Genomic DNA, 22,679 nt, shown 5'->3' with positions numbered 1-22,679 from the left:
TAGGCCGTATAACAGTTTAAAATCACGTTTCGATTTCTGTATTAAGCTAAAAGAATTATTGAACCCAACATATATATATATATAGAGTAGGTCTCTTGTAAAACGGTTTCACGAATCTTTATCTGTGAGACGGGTCAACCCTACTAATATTCACAATAGAAAGTAATACTATTAACATAAACAATAATACTTTTTCATGGATCACCCAAATAAGAGACTCGTCTTACACAATACGACCCGTGAGACCGTCTCACACAAGTTTTTACCATATATATATGTTTTATGTAATTGATTCTAATTAGTGATGGTAGATTAACAAAAATTATCGAATATTTAAACATTTGAGTCCTGAGGTGTAAATAATTATAATATAAATTTGATATTTGTGTGAAAATTTGACGGTGTATATATGAGCTAAACTAATAGAAAAAACAAATTAGGCAACTCTACGAGCTGAGTTGATATGGCTAGATTAGGAAAACAGTGCACTTAATATAGCTACTTGTTAGTCAAATTATCCTCTATTTCAATCTTTCCCGTTAATTCATACTTCATTTCGATTTATTTTAACTTACCTCGAGGGTATTATGCCCAAAATAAATAATATGTATAATTGCAATTTAAAAAATAAATTTATATTAAGTCAGTTATGGACCTGATATATTTTGATCAGTAATAGTCGTTGGATGTGAAGGTGATACCCTTGCTGCAGTATCTCATCAACTTTCTTTTTCTTTATATCACGCATACATTAGATCTGTGAGACCGTCTCATGAGAGATATACATGATAACCATTTATCATACGTCATAGAAATTAGAATATCCTTACATAACCGATTCTTGAGACCAACTCACAAAGACTCATAGATATGACATGCGTAATTAATACCAATAACTAGTGTTCCATTCCAAAGTTCTCGGAAGTATGGGTTGACTGAGAGAATACAAAGCGCGTCATCTTGCAAATGGTTAGATATTCTCCATTCGCCTCGACGATAATGGCACGAAGAAACAAATCAAGAAAATTCAAAACTGCGATTGGTACGTTCCTCCATCGCCTAAGAGCATGGAAGCGTTGTATCTTAATCTCAGGGAGGAACGGAAGAAGCTGACGGAGAAAATGAAAGAGCTGAAGGGCGAGATGAAATATTTTATGATCGGGAGTTTCAAAGATTCTACCGAGTAATACGTCAGGGACATGTTGCCGGAGGAATTTCCTCTGCCGAATACGTGAGAGATGTTTCTAGAATGCGTTTAAGAAGAAGTTACTCGTAAATTGAGCTTATAAGACAGATATCAATCTGAATAAAAACTCAAGTTGATATTCGTTTTTTAAATCAGATGGGTTTTTTAAATTGAGCTTATAAAAAACTTCAGCACTATTCGAAGTTGACTCATTCACTGATTCAGTTCGACGTCCTCAGTAATATTCACGACGGCGTGCAAGTTCATCTTCTTGTTGTTCAACTCATCTCACTGAAGCTAATCTATTACTTAATATGAATTCCATATCGCCTAGCATTTTCAATATTCCATCTCATGGAAGGCATTGTCTATATTTACATAAATAAAATATTAGATCGTGAGATTTTATATTTAATATATAATGAAATCTAAAAAAGAGGATATATATGTGTGAAATGCAGCAGAGAAGGGTTAGGAAATTTACCTTACCGATCAAGTAGTTGTTATTATTATTATTATTTTTTTGATATCGATAGTTAATTAGGCTTTTCACATAAAAAGGTTAGTATCACATCTCTTACTTTATTAAATAGTAAGAGATTATAACAAAACCAAAATATAATTCCATTACCAACATAACAATGAAGAAGCGATACTTATTGAAATGATGCACTCAAGTTTGCAGGAGGACCAATGATTTCTGGAGACGGTTTTGCTTTGAGCAGTGGGTTGCGCTCAAAAAAGTTCGTCGGCCGGAGTTCGAACGATCTACTCAACGTTGGCATGATAGGGAAATCCTCTTGGCTAGGTGCATGGTGAAAGCCTACTGTGTACCATAACACAATGTCTTTGTTCTCAATTTCCCTATTCCTGCATCCAATTTCAAGAAATCATTATTTAGATTCAAAAAATATTCTTGACTCCTGGTTTTCGCGCGTAGTACCTCAAGCTCCATGTCGCCAAATCATCATCTCCATGGCTTTGATCGGTATATAACCCTGCGGCCCATTTCTCTGTCTTGTTGTAAGGTGTAACCCACAGATTGTACTTGCTGAATGCCCCCCGTATTTGAGCATAATCATCATCTGATAAAAGAGGGCCTATTACTGCTCCAGGGATCAACCTGTATCCAACAAAGTTTCCAACTTCAGTTTTCTTGTTTGGATTCACAACTAATAGCTCAGTTGCTCCTGAACCTAGCTGAATTCTTGCATCAGCTTCAGTTTTGGCTGTCTTGGAACTAGCCCTCCAGTAGCTTCTCCTCGGTGAGCTGTTTCCGGTCGAGCGCGCAGTTTCGAGAGTAGTTTTTATGAAGGAATTGGCATCACCATCCACGTCTACATCGAGGTTGAAAATGAGGAAGTGATCATGGTTTGCTCCTATCGTGTTTTCCGCTAGTATTGTACCGTAAACATCCTCTTGTATCTGATCCTTGTGTGTGTATATTGATCCCCTCACTGCAAGCAAGCCAGTCATCCCAATCTAGCACAGCGACAAATCCAATTGAAATAAAAGAGTTGGTAATGTTAGAAACCGGAAGCATTAAATAACAAGAACCTATGCAGCATCAAGTACTGGCTAAGAAAATGATCGATGAGTCAAAGTCGCTTCATGACTTACAGTGACTTTAATAGCCCCAGTTTGCTTGAATTCCCAATCCACAATGTAGTCATAATTTCCCACAGTCGACACCATTCTCACAACCAGGCTCACCTCCGGTCTCACTTCTCGTATCTGCGTAAATCTCCATTAATCAAATTAGAGTGTACATGTAACTCAAATCAGGAAACCACAAAACAAACAAGTTTCATGTTTTGGCTGGGATGTAAACTAACAGAGCTCGTTCGCCAGCTTTTCGAGTCGTTTCGAAAAATATTTGATTGGTATTCGAGCTTTTATTGAATTCAAGCCGAACTCGAACATGTTCGAACTTTTTTCGAGCTAAACTCGAGCCCAAATTATTTTCTTCGATAGTTTGCGAGCCGTTCGAGAACCTTAACATTTTATTAATCTAATATAAATATATATTAAATAATAAATTTTAAATCTTGTACTTATTTTTGATCAGTAGTTCAAATAATTAGCGAACATTTTCGAATGTTTCAAGTCGATCCAGAACCGAATTGGAGCCAAAAGTTTTAAAATTTTCGAACTTCAAATTGAGTTGAACTCGAATAGAACTAATTCGAACCGAATTCAAGCCTTCAAATTTTTATCATATATGACTCCATTCGATTTGTTTACCCATAGCGTGACTCATTCCCAACTCAGACAACAGATTCCAATCTAGAGAAAATGAACAGAGATAACAACTTGGTACTACTAACCCCTTCTCCTGGAATTTCATTTCCTGTATGCCGCCACATTATATCTCCAGCATACCTTTCAAATACACATACAACATTCGGCATTAATCCAGGGGTTCCATCATGCGAAGTGATGTATCCGTCCATGAACATTGCATTTTCAGGGCAATCCCTCGATGCTTCGAGTGGCACGGCACAAAGTCCAAACCCGTAGTCGCCTGCATCAAAGAAAGTTCTGTAGTACCATTCCTCAGTTAAGTCCATGTAAGGAACAAAGAGTTCCGACACAAATCCCCTGTACAACACGCTACGGTATTCGCCTTTTTCTTGATCATAGATCGAGGCCAGGGATATGATCAGACCAGCCCTCATGTCAAATGATACATGGAGCTCCCAATCAGCCCATCTGATTTGGAGAATAAAACAGGAAAACAGCCTACATCAACCCATGTCGGACCTGATAGTTTTGTTCCTGAATAGCTTAACTAAAGTATACAAATTCCATTTTACATAAAAATCACACTCAACTTACTAAAAAGAAATCAGTGTACCATACCTCACAATATATCCATCCAATGTAAAACCAGGTCCAACTTGTTTCTCGCCTGCCATACTCTTAACATTTGAATCCGACGACGACTTCCTCTGCACCGATTCTCTGTAATCGGTACCTTCCGCCTTAGGAACCGGAACCATAACCCGATCACGAAACCCCACGATTTTCATATCATCAAGATCAACGGTCACGGTGATTCCTTCTATAGGCCTCATGTATAGATTGATAGTTCCATCCATATAATAGCACATAACTTTAACCAACCTGCTACTTTTTTCCTCCCCAAACCATCCTACAGTGAAAGTCGAGAGCACAACTTCTTCTAACTTGAGATTTCTTCTCTCAATCGCCGCAATAAAAGGCGCGTAAGATCGCGCAAGCTTATCAGCTGCAATTTGCTCCGCAAAGTTCTGTAAAGGGTATCCATATCCATCATAAACTTTATCACGTAGAACCAGGTTCTTCAGTAAATCAATTACTATCTCGTGGGTCTTTTTTGAATTGACACGGACAATAACAAATGCTCGGCGGGATAGGATTTCTTGATTACCGGATGATGACTGCCATGAAACGACTGTGGATTTTTCTGGTTCATCTAAACCTACGTAGTGGAAACTTACATTTTGTGGAGGTAATGAAAAGTAATTCTTGACCAAAGTTTGAACTTGGGTTAGTTCAAATGGTGTCAGAGGATCAAGAAGATGGTAATATGAAGCTGAAAATATTGAAAAAATGGGCAAACATAGAAAGAAGATCAGATTTATTTGGGTCTGAATCATTTTTTTCTTTCTTTTCCTGAATGGAAGATTCTGAAACTCTAAATTTTGCCTGTGGAATCATCAGTCATCTGCTTTTTGTGAAACCTTATTTTATGGGCTGCTCATATTTCATTTTCAACTTTCAGCACGTCGGGTCCGCATCAATGAGACGCTAATGATAGAAACCAAAATTTGAATTGAAATTATCAAAACAGGACAAAAAAGAAAGAGTTGAATATTGTTAGTTGGTAATTGGTATTAGTCAGTATTAGTCAGTATTAGTCAATAATATATACAAATAAGCATAAAATGTTAGACATAAGAACACGTTTTCTCTCTTATATATTAAATCACTATTGTACAGATACAAAAATAAGAATTGAGAAATAAAAAGAAAGAGGATTTTCCCTCCACTTTGCGGTGTTTAACATGGTATCAGAGCATTGGAATGATCAGCACGTTTCTGAGTTCAATTGAGATTGATTTCAGGAAGTTTTCCTCAGCTACGATTGAATAGTGCAGAGGAATTTCAATTGAGATGGCTGTGAATCCTAATTTCAACGATCCGCTGTTCCTCCATCCTTCGGACACTCCAGGTATAAATCTCGTCACTGATCAATTGATAGGCACTGAGAATTATGGTGTGTGGAGTCGCGCAATAGCGCAAAAAATAAGATTGGATTCATTGATGGAACATGTACGCATCCGATCGCTGGATCCTCTACACTGCAACAATGGGAGAGATGTAATGCTTTGGTGCTGTCCTGGATCATCAATACGGTTTCCAAGGATATATTTCGAGGTATTGTATATGCCACTGAAGCATCAGTGGTGTGGTCTGATTTAAAAGAACAATTTGATAAGGTGAATGGATCGCGGATCTTTGCTCTGCATCAAGAAATCGGAAGGCTCACACAAGGAGAGAGTACAATTTCAGTTTATTTTTGCAAATTGAAACAATTGTGGGATGAATACTCTTCCTTAGTGACTCTACCTTCTTGTGAATGTGCGACCGCTCGAAAATATCTTGAACATGATCATCAACGCGAATTCTTCAGTTTTTGATGGGATTAAATGAAAGTTATCTTCATATTCGAAGCCAAATCTCATGATAACTCCTCTACCAACTGTGGGACAGGCGTTTTCAATAATTTCTCAAGAAGAATCTCATTGAGCTATACTTTCTGTGGACGCTCCAGCTGCAGTATTTTTTTCTCATCAAAATCGTCGATACCCACAACAAAAAGAAATTCTCAAGTACGAATTACAATTGGAATGGTCACACGCGAGCTACTTGTCATCGGCTGAATGGATATCATCCAGGTCATAAAATGTTCAAACCTCAAGGCAAGGGTGTTCCTCATAAAGTTGTGAAGACTAACATGCAACAATTTGATGCGAATATGGTTGAGCGTGACTCGTCTGGCATACCAACAGAAACAGCTCGTGATGCTCAAATCTTCAGTCAAGCTCAATATGCTGAGATTTTGAAGCTGCTAGGAAGATGTACACCTGAATCTCCTCATGAACCTATGGTTAATATAAAGGTACAGGGCAGAAGAGCTCATTATCATTGTCTCATTTGACAAAGGTCCCTTGGATAATAGATACTGGTGTGAATGAGCACATGGTAGGAGATTCATTGGCTTTGGAAAATTCAAAATCCATAGCTGATTCTTCTGGAACAGTTGGTTTGACAAATGGCAGTAAGATTTCCATTAGCAAAGCAGATTCTCTAGCCCTTACAGACTCAATCATGCTGAACAAAGTCCTGCAAATTCCTGATTTTAGATTAAATCTACTTTTTGTTTCTAAACTCACCAAAGAACATCAATGTTATGTTACATTTTATCCCCACTTTTGTGTGTTTCAGGACCTCAAAACTGGCCATATAATGGCTATTGGTAGAGAACGCAATGGACTTTATCACTTGGACAACACAAACGAATTACACTCTGGTTTTTTTCATTATCTCATGATCCTACCTCTAGTTTTAAAATTCGATGTAATACATTGACACTTGATAATACACTAGCTTGTTCCTCAGTAAGTGATTCACTTTGGCATAAACGTTTGGGTCATATATCTGTTGATAGGATGAAACTTTTACCTTTCATATCTGAATGTGATTCTATGCCTCATTGCTCTATATGTCCACAATCAAAACAAGCCCGCCTTCATTTTCCACATGCAAGCACTTCTAAAGCTTCTTGTCCTTTTGAATTATTGCACGTGGATATGTGGGGACCCTTCAAAACAAAAACATACAATGGAGAAAGGTATTTTCTTACCATAGTTGATGATTTTTCTAGAAGGACTTGGGTAATTTTGATGCATTTCAAACTTGATGTTCTATGTATCCTTAAAAATTTCTTTCTGCTCATAAAAACCAATTCAGCATGTCAGCCAAAATTATTTGCACTGATAATGCATCTGATTTCTTTAAGCTGGAATGCATGATTTTGTTTCAATCTCTTGGCATAGTACACCAAAGTTCTTGTCCATACACACCACAACAAAATGGTATTGTTGAACGTAAGCATCGACACATCTTAAACATAGCTCGGGCCTTGAGATTTCAGTCATCCCTTCCATTAAAGTTTTGGGGTGATTGTGTTTTGACAGCGGTCTATTTAATTAATCGCACTCCTACTCCTTTCTTAGAAAACAAAACACCACATGAAATATTATTTCATAAGGTTCCCTCATTTGATCACCTCCGAGTGTTTGGTTGTTTGTGTTATGCTACAAATCTAACTATTCAACACAAGCTGTCCCCTAGAGCATTGCCATGTGTGTTTTTGGGATATTCGAATACGCAAAAGGGATATAAGTTACTTAACCTTCACAATGATAAGATACTCTTCTCGAGAGATGTGGTGTTTCTTGAGGGAGTATTTCCTTTTTCTGAGCCTCCACAGCAGCCTCCAATCTTTCCCTATGATCCCATTGTTGAGCATGATCAAATTTCATCCTATCAACCTGCTGTTCCTGATCCAGATCCTCCACTTCCTCGAAGATCATCTAGGCACACAACACCACCCATTTGGACAAAAGACTACACTTTTCCCACCTTGCCACACAGTCATTTAGCCAAGTCCAATTATCTTATTTCGAATTTTCTTTCATATTCGAGATTTCATCCAGCTTATCAAAGTTTTTTGTCATCTATTTCTTCTGAAAAGGAACCTAAATACTATCATGAAGCAATGACTGATCCTAGGTGGAGAAAGGCTATGGATTTGGAAATTACAGCCCTTGAATCTAATATTACATAGGATGTTGTTACCTTCCTGCCAATAAGAAAGCAATAGGGTGTAAGTGGGTACACAAAATTAAACACAAACCTGATGGCACAGTGGATAGATTCTAGGCAAGGCTCGTGGCAAAGGGATATACACAACAACAAGGTATTGATTATCATGACACATTCTCACCCACGGCTAAGATTGTGACTATCCGGTGTATGTTGAGCTTGGCAGCTATTAGGGGATGGAATTTACACCAAATGGATGTCAAAAATGTGTTTTTTCAAGGAGATTTAGATGATAAGGTATATATGGATCTACCTTTGGGTTATCGCAAACAGGGGGAGTCCAAGGCTTGCTTGCTAAAGAAATCCTTATATGGGCTAAAACAGGCTTCAAGGCAATGGAACCATAAGTTTTCTAGCATCATGAAGGCTGCTGGTTGTGTTCAGTCGCAACATGACCACTCTTTGTTTATTAAACAAACTGCTGGTTGCATAGTCTTATTGCTTATTTATGTCGATGACATCGTAATAATAGGTGATAATGATGCTTCTATCACGGAGCTGAAGACCTTTCTTCATTCCAGGATACATCTCAAGGATTTAGGTCCGTTACGATATTTTTTAGGGATTGAGATTGCCCGATCTCGTGATGGAATCTTACTATGTCAACGCAAATACACATTGGAGTTGATTTCTGAAATGAGTTTGAGTGGTGCCAAACCATGTGCTACACCCATGGAGCAAAATCTTAGTCTCACCAGTCATGAACTTGATCATGTTATTCAACAAAAAGCTTCATTAAATGGTGTTGATCACTTGCTGCCTTATTCCAGTACGTATAAAAGGATTGACCCGATCTCTGCTATGTGGTGCAAAATCTTAGCCAATTTCTACATTCACCCAAGATATCTCATATGGAAGCTGTTATTCGCGTTGTGCGCTACCTCAAATCAACACCTGGTTCGGGTATCTTGTTATCTACTCACAGTGCTCTTTCCTTGTCGGCATACTGCGATTCCGATTGGGATGCCTGCCCTATGTCTCGAAGATCACTTACAAGCTATTGTGTGAAGCTTGGAGATTCATTGGTATCTTGGAAGACTAAGAAACAAAGCACCATTTCGTGATCATCTGCTGAAGCCGAGTACAGGGCAATGGCAACCACTTCATGTGAAATTGTATGGATTATTGGGTTACTTCAAGATATGGGTGTGTCCATTACAGAACCAGCTATTTTGTATTGTTATAACATGGCAGCAATGCACATTGCTGCTAACCCACTTTATCACGAGCACACGAAGCACATCGAAATCGATTGTCATTTGATACGCGAGAAGATTCAAGCCAAACTGCTCAAAACCTCTTATATTCGTACAAATAATCAGCTTGCGGACATTTTCACCAAGAACTTGGGAAAGGATCAACACACCTATTTAAGGATGTAAACGAACCAAACCGTTTGTGAGATATTCGAAGCTCGATTCGATAAAAGCTCGTTTGAGCTCGTTTAATGAGGCTCGTTAAGATAAACAAACCAAACTCAAGCTTTACAGTATTCGGCTTGTTAGCTCGTGAACATGTTCGTTGGTAAGTTCATTAGTAATCTTTTAGATGAAAAAATAATAGTTTTGATATTTGATTTATTGATTTTGCATATTATTTATGAAATATATAGAAAAATCTATTAAATTTATTTATTATAATAAATTTACAAATTTAAATAAGAATAATATATTTTTCTTTAAATATATAATTTACTTTTTAATTAATTTAATGAAAATTTAAATGTATAATTCATATTTATTAAGCTTATTTAGGCTCTTGAATAAGCTCGTGAGTCATGCATATATTCGTTAAATAAAGCTCGAGCTCGGCTCGATTATAAACGAACCAAGCTCAAACATTCAAGAGTTCGGCTCGGCTCGACTCGATTACATCCCTACACCTACTTGATGTCCAAGATCATCCCTACACCTACTTGATGTCCAAGATTGGTGTTTTAAATCTCCACCAATCTTGAGGAGGAGTGTTAGTTGGTATTAGTCAATAATATACACATAGGCATAAAGTGTTAGACATAAGAACACGTTTTCTCTCTTGTATTTAATAAACTCACTATTGTACACACACAAAAATAAGAATTGAGAAATAAAAAGAAAGAGGATTTTCCCTCCACTTTGCGGTGTTTAACAAATATTACAAAATTTATGTACCCTCATGGAAATTTGAGAAATAACTTGTTTTGAACTCGAATTTAACTTATGTAAAATTCAGAAAATTCGAATAGATAGTTGTTTTATTGAAATTAATTATGTAATTTTTAAGTAAAAAAGCTGATTTTGGAATTGGGCTTGCAAGCATTAATAATTATAAAAGTTTTTTCAAACTCAGAAGCCATAAAACAAAATAATTTAATCTTCGAAAATATATGAAGTCGGGGCACGAGTTCCACAATTGAGATTATAAAGCCAATAACAGTTGAGTCCTCTCACTACCTTTTTTTTCCATGCATGTGCTAATGCGCTATACATGAAATTACCCTGAAATATAGTCGTCTAGGGTGAAAATATCATTTAAAATCTAAATCTAAAAATACTCAAGTGCATTTCTCTCTTCAACAATTTTTAGCACAATCACACAATAATAATGTGAAAACCATGCAATATGGAAGTGCACCAATCTTGGAGGAAATTCTTGCAACCCAAAATTACTCTCCATTTGCACTTAAGGAAGCCAAAATCACTCACCATTACAGCATGAATCTCGGATGTGTATCTCGAATCAAGAAGAGGCCACGTTCATTTGGGAGAGAAGAGTGTAATCATCCCTTTGACTAAGCAATTAGCAACATTAAGGGAGTGATAAAAGCTTACCTTGTAGCTGACTATCCAAGCCTATATAAGAAGAACCTAGGTGGTAGTAATCCCACGTCACATGCTGCAAAAATCCCTCCCCTAACTACATAAATTCGAAATATAGCTGCTGGAAAACAGGCCAAATTCGAAGCATTACAGCAGCCGAGTTCGAAGCTTTGCCACGACCTTGTTCGAACGGAGTTCTTTTAGCACCTCCTTCTAGCGTTTTAGTCCAAACGAAATCAGGTAAGTGGGTTTTTGATATTATTATATAAAATGGCACACTTATTTTCTTTTTAAGTGAGCATGATATATTTCGAAAATAAATTAAATATGACTTTGAAAATTCGATCGGCATGATATATTCATTTCCATTTGGTATGAAATCCCCTGAATTATTCGTTGTTCGATATCAGTTATAATAATTGAAATGTTTGAATTATTTGAAATGCACTGTAATGCTTTGATTTAGAAATGGTAAAGGAAATTCCGAACTTTGATATGCTTTGTTTAGGCCCTGATGCGGTGGGTTATAATAACCGTTCATTTGGCCTCGTCTGTTAGAGGAGTAACATATAGGGGACTGATCAGTAAAAACCATAGAAAATGAGATGATTTTTAGTGCTATATCCGTATTTTTGTCAGTACTTGATTCAACATGCTTAATATTGAGATTTCGATAATTTATTCATATGTATATCTAGGGGTAGGTACAGTACCGTATACCGTACCGTAAATATCAGTATGAAATTTTTCCATACCGATACCGAAAATTCGACATACCACACATTCGGTATACCGAATTTTCGTTATGAAAAAAGTTCATACCGGATACCGTACCGACACCGAAAATTTTGTCGGTATACCGGAAAAATGTCGGTATACTGAAAACATTTTCTGTATACCGACATTTTTCGGTATATCGAACTTAAATTTTAAAAAAAATAATAATAAAAAATTATTTTTCGGTATTTTTTTCGGTACGATTTTTCGGTATTTCAGTATTTTTCCCCACCCCTATGTATATCCTTGATATTTGTTATGCACGATCGGCCCCCATTTACTGAGTATTTACCAAAATACTCACCCCTTACATTCCCACCCAGATAAGAACGAGGAACAAATCGAGAATGAAGAGCAAGATTACTTTTGGGGATGGTGATGAAGCCAATCCAATTCGAGACCAGTCGAATTTATTCCGTATTTTAATTTTATTATCGTGTATTTCGCTTCCGCATTTTATTTCCATCGCATTGTAAAGACGATTACTTGTTATGAAAAAGACTGGTTATTGCGATTTACTATGAGGCTTGTTGTTTTGCAATTATGTGATTGTGAGACAACGCCGGAGTCGACTAACTCCGATCTCGGGGCGTGACATTTAATATCTGAAACTTTTGATGTCGTATAAAAGGAGAAATAAACTAAACATATTTATGACGATTAAATTCAAAATGTAGTTCGACTTTGAGAACTAAATTTTGGGTTAGTTTCATACATGAGCACAAAAGATGTATGATTACCACAAAAACGTTGCCGAAAAAGGAGTTCAAGATATCAATCGAAGAAAAAAAAATAGTTCATTTAATTTCAACAGGAGGTTCTAACCTTTTCAACATAATTGATAGTTATCTTTCTAGTTCACTACTTCACTCTATATGGTTTCTAAAAACGAACCCAACAATATTCTGTTTTGCAAGTAGCAATTATATACTTTCTCAATGATGCATTCAGACGCAGTTAGAAAACATTGTAGATTATCCACACTTTTATAGGTATAGATTATTTATAAGGCTCTAAATAATGAATATACAACGGTCACATACAAAGATTTTAGTAATAATGATGAGGAAAATGTGTGAGCAATTTATGTCATTTATTTTGTTGAATTTTGCATGAAGGGTATTATAGACAATGCACAATTGGAAAACATTGTAGATTAATAATGATTGCTAAAAGAATATTCAAAGTGAGTAAAATCTTTAATCCAATGGTCATACTCAAGAGGCTCTAAATGAATTATGAAAGGGAAACATCAATTTTTGAATGAAAAGTTAACAGCAATTTTTGAATATTATTTATAAGGCTCTAAATAATGAATATACAACGGTCACATACAAAAGTTTTAGTAATAATGACGAGGAAAAGGTGTGAGCAATTTATGTCATTTATTTTGTTGAATTTTGCATGAAGGGTATTATAGACAATGCACAATTGGAAAACATTGTAGATTATCCACACTTTTATATGTACTAGGTAAAGACACGTGCGACGCACGTGAAAATACATTTCTATTATCAATAATTTTTGTTAAAGAAATGAGATCAGAAGAGATTAATTTTAAAAAATTATATATTAATGATTTCATGCTATATTAGTCGATAGAAAATGAGTAATGCTACATGTGCAACCAAATTTGTACAATGGTTCTTACAATTCAAAAAAATCAATATAGAAATTTCATTTATCAAAACCTCATGATAAATTAAATATAAAATCTCATTAGATAATAACAAAATCTCACGATATAATTGTTGTAAATTACGATATATTAGTTGTACCTTTAGCATTATCCGTAGGAAATTCAATGTAATATAATTTGTACTACATGTATTATTGTTTAAAAATTTTATGTGTTATAAATCTAAGGTTATTCTTGAATGGAAGGATTTCAAATCCATGGATTTCAATACATTCAAATGTATTTTTGTTATTTAGAAAAATAACATCATAAACTTCAAATCCACTCATTTCATGTTTATATAGTAGTATTTCATGTTAGTTATGATATTTTTCAAGTCCACCCAAAAATAATGTTATTTGAAATTTATTCTACTTTATATAAATTATAATATGTAAATAAGTAATGTGTAGATTCAAAATTTGATATATTGTTTCATTGTTAACAATAAAATTATAATTCTAATCCATAAATTTGAAATCAATTTATCCAAGCGCAATCTAAATAAATTAATAATTGTTGAAAAATATATTAGTAATAAATATTATAATTTTGTATAAATTAGACATTGGAGAAAATATAATATAAAATTGATATCACAATATTTATTAAAATTAAATTTGAGAGAAGAAAAAAGTATAATACATAACGTTGACCACTTATTTTATCACGTGTTATTGATTTATGAAAAATAAAAATATAATATAGATAATATATTCTAAACCTTAAATTAAATTATTGCGTCAAATATTTTCTTCTTTTATATTTTCAATTTATATTGCTTTCACTATTTTTTTTGTTATCATTTTTTTATTCTCTGTGAAAAAACAATATTCTCGCCATCTTTATTAGCAAATCTTATGAGAAAAAATGTATATTCTTCTCTATATGATGCCTTTACAAATCTTCACACAATTAAGTGTTTTGTAGAAAAAAAAGTTTGTTTCATCAAGCAAATAAAACCAAAGAATTTTGTTATTTCAGTATTGTACAAATTATATTTATTTTTTGTAAATATTTTAACTTAATCTACAAGCAAATAAAATCAATGAATTTTGGTTATTCTATCTTCTAGACAACTGACAAAATATGATTTAATTAACATTTTATTATATTTATCAAAAAGTGTTCAACTCTTAATGATATAACATATTTATGCAATATATTATTTAAATACAAAAATACAAAATTACGATAACATATTTTTTTTATATTTCATACTATATTATTGGAAGTATTAAATTTGAATATATTCATTTTTTTCTGAGAAACTTCTTACATATATAACTCATTCAAAAGATTATAGATTTACAAAATAAAACAATTCATATTCAATTTAATATTTTGTGAAAAATATATGTTCACTTCATCTATAAGCAAATAAAAACAAATAAATTTGACCTTTCTTATTATCAATCTTAACTCATAAGGAGAAATATTAAGCAATAATGAATAATTTTTGTAAAGATTTATTCATAAAAATTTTAAAAATTTACCTTCAAATATATGTCATTTCAGATTATATAAATCTATAATTGATTTACTTATATCCATCCTTTATAAAAATACATCTTTGTCAATTGCAAGATCATCAAATAAGTAATTGTTATAGAATCTGATCTTTACAAAGACGAAAAATAGTTAAAGTTAGTAAAACTGTCTGTATTCAATCAAATATTGTTAAATTTTAATAATAAATAAGGCTTTGAAAAATATTAGTTGGATTTTTTTATAAAGAAAAATAGATAGAATAAATACTCACGAAATATTTATAAGGTCATCTTTCTTCTATATCTAATAATGCTTTGTGTCATTTTTTTAAAATGTAATTAACCGTCAAACCTTCTTCATAACACCAACCCACATGATTTAATTATTTGGCTTCATTATTTTAATTCGTCGTTTTAAATTAATTATTCTCAATTAATTCAAAATAGAGGATATTTAATATCATGTCCTTACACAAATTATGCTTTTTGTGGAAAAAATTCACTATATTTACAATCAAATAAAACAAAAGAATTTTTGTATTTCAATATTGTACAAACTAATTTTTTTGGGAAAAAATTATTTTCGCTTCATCTATAAACAAATAAAACCCATGATTTTTTGTATTTCAATATTCTCAAATTAATATTTTGCGGAAAAAAATATGTTCAATTCATCTACAAGAAAATAAAAACCAAAGAATTTTGGAGTTTCAATCTTCTTGGCAACTTGATCCTTGCCTAGCATACGTAGATTGATAATCTTGACATCATAATAATTGATTTTACAAAAACTTCCTCACCAAATTAAAGATAAACTTCTTGCATATATATATAAAAAATCATTCAAAAGATTATAAATCTACAAAATAAAATAAATCACAGTCAAACAAATATTTTTGTGAAAAACATTTGTTTACTTCATCTACAAGTAAATAAAAACCAAATAACTTAGCTTTGACTTTGTCTATGGAGAAGTAGTGAGTATTGCTAATGAATAAATTTTATAAAAATTTATTTATCATTATTTTAAAAATTTACATTCAAAGATATATCTTTTAATGTTACAAAAACTATAACCGATTTGTCAATATATATCTCTTATAAAAATAATCATTCGTTAATTGCAAGAATCTCTCATAAAATAATTGTTATAGTTTCTAGCCTTTAAAAAGAGGAAAATAGAGTTAAAATTAATACAAATATATTATTCAATCTTATATCGTTAAATTTTCATAATAAACCAAGGCTTTGAACAATATTAGTTGACTTTCTTTTTGATAAAGAAATATAGATAAAATAAATATCAATAAAATATTTATTAGGATTATCTATATTTATATCTGATAGTTCTTGTATCATTTTGTAAATGTAATTAAATATCGAACCTTCTTCATGACACCAACCTTGTTAAAACAAAATTAGTTTAATTATTTGGCTTCATTAATTTAATTCTTCATTTTAAAATAATTAATCTTAATGAACGTAAAATAAAAGATATTTAACATCATATCATTATACAAATTAAGTTTTTGTGGAAAAAATATTTTCACTTTATTTACAAAAAAATAAAACAAAAGAATTTTGTTATTTTAATCTTCTATAAATTAACTTTTTTGTGAAAAAATCTACAAATTAAGTTTTTTGTGAAAAAAATCTTTTTCACTTCATCTATAAGCAAATAAAACCAATATATTTTGGTATTTCAATCTTTTCAAATTAATATTTTTTGAGAAAAAAATTTGTTCAATTCATCAACAAGAAAATAAAAATCAAATAATTTTAAAGTTTCAGTTTTTTTTGGCAACTTGATCATTATCTAACATAAATGTAGTTTGACAATTTTGTCATTATCATAATAACTGATTTGACAAAAACGTCCTCACTAAATTTTTCCTGTATGTACAAACTAAGGACAAAGTTGACAATACACAATAGAAAAACTTTGACCTTGATTCACACTTTTATAATATGTATAGATATATAGATATAGATTATTTATAAGGCTCTAAATAATGAATATACAACGGTCACATACAAAGGTTTTAGTAATAATGATGAGGAAAATATGTGAGCAATTTATGTCATTTATTTTGTTGAATTTTGCATGAAAGGTATTATAGACAATGCACAATTGGAACATTTATACTTTTATATGTATATAGATTTATAGGTATATAGATGTAGATAGATATAGATTTATAGGTATATAGATACATTACAATAAGGCTCTAAAGTCAATTAATTATTAATAATGATGATGCATTTATGTCCTATTATTTTTATCTTTATATTACAATAATAATAAGTTTTATTTTCTTCAAGTTTGCATAAAGGGTATTTTTGTCAATGCACAATCGAAAAACAATGTCAATTATACACACTTTTATATGTATTAGCAAAAAAGCACGTGCATCCGCACGTGAACCCATATTCTAAATAACTAAAAAATAAATTAATAGTAAAAATATTTTTAATCTTTGCATAACGTGATCAAATCCATCAAACAACATTTCGTTCGGAAAAAGATAAATCAAAACAAATTATAAGAATTTGGAATAATGATCTATCAGATTAAATACTAAATTGAACTAAAATAACAATACAAATACAATTATTGGAAAGAATTTGAATCGATTAAGCAATATAAGAGTGTAAATAGAATTATATGAATATATTTTAATTAATTAATCAATATAAGAGTGAAAGAAAACATTTTAGTATATGATGTTGATATTTATCTACTCATTACATCAATTAATTGATAAATATGTTCCTAAAATGTAAAAATTACATCTTGAAAATCTAAAATAGTACTCACTTATAATTTGGAATAATTAAGAACATGTGACAACAATTTTTCATTTTAAGTTTTATTCTGAGAGTATTACTTTTTATTGTGAATATCGGTAGGGTCGACTCGTCTCACATATAAAAATTTGCGAGACCTTCTCACAAGAGACTTACTCTACACCAACATAACTTCCAATTTAGTTATGTTAACATTATACTAATAATTATTTGTAGGAATATCTTGCTCTTACTCTTTTTTGACTCATTTGTGTCATTTTTTAAAACAATTTCATAATAATTTTATCTATGTACCATTTGACTCTACTTTTTTTTTTTTTACATATAATATATGCATTCATTGATTTTTTTTTTTAGAAAAATAGCTGAAAAAATATCAATTGTGATAACATTTGTAAATAAGATCAAATTTTAATTTTTTTTCAAATTAAGTGTTTATTGATTTTTTTTTAATTTAATGCGTGCTTACCTTTTTGCCAATATAATTGTCATTATTTACTTGTATGTAAATAACTCTACAAATACAAATAAAATGTCACGGCATTATTGTTATGATTGAGTATTATTTGCTAATATATAAATATGAGGAGACTTAAATAAAATAGTATCTATGAGATTCATTAAAACAATTAATCATTCAATTAATTTTATTTATTATCAAAATTAGTGGGAAAAAAACTAATGAAAAAATTGATTGATTTCCTACATATTTATTTCTCATTTTAGCAATTGTACAACAATATTTTTCTAGCATCATATCATCCGATGTATATGGATGAACGATTCATTTGTCCACACTTTTATAGGTACTTCTTATTCAAATTTATTAATTTTTTTATTAATAGTATTCAAATTCACAATAAAATTTAGATTTATAATATATTATATTTGTTCATGCATTTAGAAATTAATTGTTTGACAAAATAAATTTAAAATTTTGATTAAATATAATTTTATTTTCAATTCAAATTGTTTTATTTAATTTAAAAGTAATATGATTATTTTAATTTTTTATTTTTTCATATGTCAATATTTAATTTAGAATTTATTTGAATGACTCTTTGTTCAAAGCACACAGATACTTTATTATGAGTCCTTCATATATATAATTTTTTGAAGTTTTTTTTTAAATCTATTTCACTATCATTTGAATTCATTCAATGAATTATTAAAAATAAATTTTAATATAATTAGATTTAAAAAAAACTTCAAAAAATTATATATATGAAGAACTAATGATAAAGTATCTATTTTATTTTTAATAATTCATTGAATGAATTCAAATGATAGTGAAATAGAAAAATAAATAACATAATTAATTTAATTTAGAATTTAAATGAAAGTCCAAGAAAGTTATTAAAATGAAAAAAATAATTGATATTAATATTAAGTAAATTTAATAGTATGTTTTTTTAAAAAATAGCTCAAACATTTAAAAACATGGAGATGACTTATTTGCTACATATAAATTAAAATATGAATATAACTCAACTTTATTTACGACAATTAGAAACATTTTCTATCATCCACACATTTATATGTGTATATATAATTAAATAAATTTTTTAAATGAAATATGACTTACTTAAATATTATTAGAATGAAAGAAAGATAAGGGAAGAATGTTTAAATCACAAAATCATAACCATAAAATGTGGTTAATTAGTATTAATTATTAATTAATAGACTAAATGTGAAACTACCACATATGTTACTTAATAATGAAAATTAGTAAGCATGTAAATGATAATTATGTCATTTCACAATTGAAAAAGAAGCTATTAACATCGTTTGAAAAATAGAATCATGTACACTACTGATAAATTATATATATATTGGACATTAAAAAGTTACCAAATTTGAATTAGAATAAAATATAATGACTTAAATATAATAATATTTTACAATTCAATTGATTATGATTAAAATGTTATCAATACATTAGATTTATATTGTGCCTAACTTTTTCAAATTTTTCCTCTTTTTTTGTTAATTAAAAACAATAAAAAAAACTAATGAAAAAATTGATTGATTTTCTACATATTTCTTTCTCATTTTAGCAATTGTACAACAATATTTTTCTAGTATCATATCATCTAATATATGTGGAGGAACGATTCTTCGTCCACACTTTTATATGTACTTTTGATTCCAATTTATTAATTTTTTTGATTAATATTATTTAAATTCACAATTAAATTTAGGTTTATAAAATATTATATTTGTTCATGCATTTAGAAATTAATAGTTTGACAAAATATATTTAAAATTTTGATTAAATATAATTTTATTTTCAATTCAATTCGTTTTATTTAGTTTAAAAATAATAATGATTATTTTAATTTTTTTTATTTATCAATATTAAATTTAGAACGAAAATTATTAAAATGAAAAAAATAATTGATATTAATATTAAGTAAATTTAATAGTATGTTTATTTAAAATTAGCTCAAATATTTAAGAACATGGAGAAGAAAGTCAAAAGTACAAAATAATAATCATAAAATATGGTTAATTAGTATTAATTATTAATTAATGGACTAAATGTGAAATTACCACATATGTTACCTAATAATGAAAATAAGTAAACATGTGAAGGGTAATAATGTCCGTTCACAATGAGAAAACTTTTCAACTATCCACACTTTTATAGGTACTAGCATGATGTACGTGCGTTGCACGTAATATCTATTATATTATAAAAAATTTAAAAAAATTGATTTTCTAAAAAACAATTTGAATCATTTTGTTATTTATATGGGCTTAATTTTTTATCATATTAGAGGATTTATAAGAACTTATATAACTTACTTTCAAAATTTTTTCTCAAATTAAAAATCAAGCAGTTGAGTTTATGCTATATAATAAATTGTAATGAACATAATATATATAACAAAATGAACTGAAACAAATTTTTTTAAAACATTATATTTTCAAATACCGCGTGTCATAACATAAAAATCAACCAAATTATGGATTTTATCAATGTATAAATCATAGTCTACAAAAGCGAAGTATACTAAAGACAAATGTTTATCAATTTAAAATCATTGTGACTAACACATACAAACAATATTAAAACAAATGAAATAGTAATATTGATAATAATATATAACTCATAATATTTAATTTAACCTCCTAAAGAATTTATTACTTTTTATTTTTACAATTTTATATCATGGATAATAAATTCTATATATCGATCTTTCGTAGACTAATATTGATGACTATTAATTTCTTGTTAAATAAGATTTAAAATAATAAATAAATCAATATATGTAAAGAAATGCACATTCAAATAGATTACATGATAAATATCAAATAAACTCGTATAATAATTATTAAATATAGATTTTAAACTATTGATATAATTTTCACAATTAAAATTTGAAATATAACAAAAGAAATAAACTTTCATAAAAAATTGTTATTTTTTTATATATTGAATTAATTAGTTTGATTTCAAAATAATTACATAAAAATATTAAATATCATATGTAAAAATTCTGATACTTTGACAAATGCTAATCAATGATCATAATAATATACTTATTATAAGTATTATATCACATTTTGTTTTACAGCAGAAAATAACCTAGAGTCTTTTGATTGCTCATTAAATCTCTTTTCATGAATTACATATTCAAAGTTTTGATTGATGATTGATTTTACAAGCAATACATGTAATTTTTTGGTTATACAATTTAATAAAATAATTATGCATATAACATATATATTCGTTATAGATCATTTTTTTCAAATTGTTTTTATAGATCATTTTTTTCAAATTGTTTTGAAATCGTACGATTTTTTAAAATCAAAATTAAACTCTTTACTAAAATCAAAATTAAACTCTTTGCTTTCAATTCTTTGTTAAAAAACCCATAAAGTAGGTTAGTTATTCTACTATTGCACATATAGTTATAAATTTTTCATAAATCTTTTTGTAATACTATAATTTATTACTTAATTAGAAATTGCACTAAAAATATTATTACAAAATTACAATTAAATCATTGGAAAAAAATGTAGAGAGAAAATTAAAAGGATAAAATATTTAAGTGTAGTATAAAGATGAGTTATTTGATAAAATTAATACATGAGTTACATTCTATTCTTAAAGTGTGTATAGAAGGTTAATTTTGTCATTGTACAATTGAAAAACAATGCCCTTTATTCACACTTTTATAGGTATATAGATATAGATATATAGATTTCCATTCCAGGGATCTTTTTCACAGGACCAAGATTCTTCATCTCAAATTTTTCTGTTTAGTTCCTCCTTCAAATTGTAAATTTCTCTGATCCATTATTTGTTCTCAAGTACTTGAGTTTATGTCCTGTTTGGTTCTTTTCGAGTTTGAGCCAGAGGTTGATTCTTATACTTCAATGAGTACGCCAAAACACTTTTTGTATAATCATTAACAATGAACATAAAATGTTTGGCTCCTCCATTTGATGGTACTTTGGAAGGTCCCCACAAGTCCGAATGCACTTAATCAAGAGGTGAGGTGCCTTGGTTTGGTGAACAACCTTAAGGAATCTGACTCTTGTTGTTTTCTCTTTTATACGCACATCTGAAAAATCCAGTGGGGAACTATTTGTATCACCAATCAGTCCCCGTTTGCTCAACTCTTGCAGTCCTCTGTCACTTATGTGACCTAATCTCAAATACCAAAGCTCGCTATCATCTCGTTCTTTGACAGAAAGTGCAGGAGACTTTACAACGGTTTTTCCAAAAGCACATACAGACCATTAGTTAAGTTTCCTTTCATAACAAGTGAATCTTTTGACACTATTAGTTTTCCTTTTTTCAGATTTTAATGTGCATCCTTTGTGGTCTAGAGCTCCAAGAGAGAATTAAGTTTCTCTTTAGCTCTGGTGCATGCCTTACATCTTGTAACGACCGTTCAGATGTATCATGGAGCTTGAGTCCGACTGTGCCTATTCTTTTTACCTTACATGTTATATTGTTATTTAGAACCACTTGCCCTCTATCCATCTCC

The 22,679-nt window shown here is 30.2% G+C and overlaps 2 protein-coding genes across 2 annotated transcripts; one reads left to right on the top strand and one right to left on the bottom strand.

Annotated features, from left to right (window-relative positions):
- Window positions 1-1,717: 1,717 nt before the first annotated feature.
- Window positions 1,718-4,942, bottom strand: LOC142526818 (amine oxidase [copper-containing] alpha 2, peroxisomal-like). The gene is made up of 5 exons (XM_075631427.1): window positions 4,049-4,942; window positions 3,514-3,898; window positions 2,807-2,920; window positions 2,130-2,668; window positions 1,718-2,056 (listed from the first exon to the last, which is right to left on the bottom strand). The coding sequence occupies exons 1-5, from the start codon at window positions 4,825-4,827 to the stop codon at window positions 1,843-1,845; spliced, it is 2,031 nt and encodes a 676-aa protein (XP_075487542.1). The 5' UTR covers window positions 4,828-4,942; the 3' UTR covers window positions 1,718-1,842.
- A 402-nt stretch (window positions 4,943-5,344) lies between these two features.
- Window positions 5,345-8,084, top strand: LOC142526104 (uncharacterized). The gene is made up of 5 exons (XM_075630372.1): window positions 5,345-5,608; window positions 6,006-6,353; window positions 6,398-6,574; window positions 6,680-6,764; window positions 7,471-8,084. The coding sequence occupies exons 1-5, from the start codon at window positions 5,345-5,347 to the stop codon at window positions 8,082-8,084; spliced, it is 1,488 nt and encodes a 495-aa protein (XP_075486487.1).
- Window positions 8,085-22,679: the final 14,595 nt, after the last annotated feature.

Source organism: Primulina tabacum, chromosome 15, assembly GCF_025594145.1.
Source record: "Primulina tabacum isolate GXHZ01 chromosome 15, ASM2559414v2, whole genome shotgun sequence".
Classification (NCBI taxonomy): domain Eukaryota; kingdom Viridiplantae; phylum Streptophyta; class Magnoliopsida; order Lamiales; family Gesneriaceae; genus Primulina; species Primulina tabacum.
Note: the sequence above shows the minus strand (reverse complement) of the source record. Positions and strands in the feature narration are given on the sequence as shown.

Bases quoted from the DNA above. Each gene is read 5' to 3' on its own strand.
- LOC142526818 (XM_075631427.1), bottom strand. From the start codon at position 4,827: ATGATTCAGACCCAAATAAATCTGATCTTCTTTCTATGTTTGCCCATT. The intron at 3,899-4,048 runs GTATGGTACACT...TCTCCAAATCAG, and splicing joins TTGGATGGATATATTGTGAG to ATGGGCTGATTGGGAGCTCC. The intron at 2,057-2,129 runs GTACTACGCGCG...AATTGGATGCAG, and splicing joins TTGGCGACATGGAGCTTGAG to GAATAGGGAAATTGAGAACA.
- LOC142526104 (XM_075630372.1), top strand. From the start codon at position 5,345: ATGGCTGTGAATCCTAATTTCAACGATCCGCTGTTCCTCCATCCTTCG. The intron at 6,354-6,397 runs GTACAGGGCAGA...CATTTGACAAAG, and splicing joins AACCTATGGTTAATATAAAG to GTCCCTTGGATAATAGATAC. The intron at 6,765-7,470 runs GTTTTTTTCATT...CTCCTTTCTTAG, and splicing joins CACAAACGAATTACACTCTG to AAAACAAAACACCACATGAA.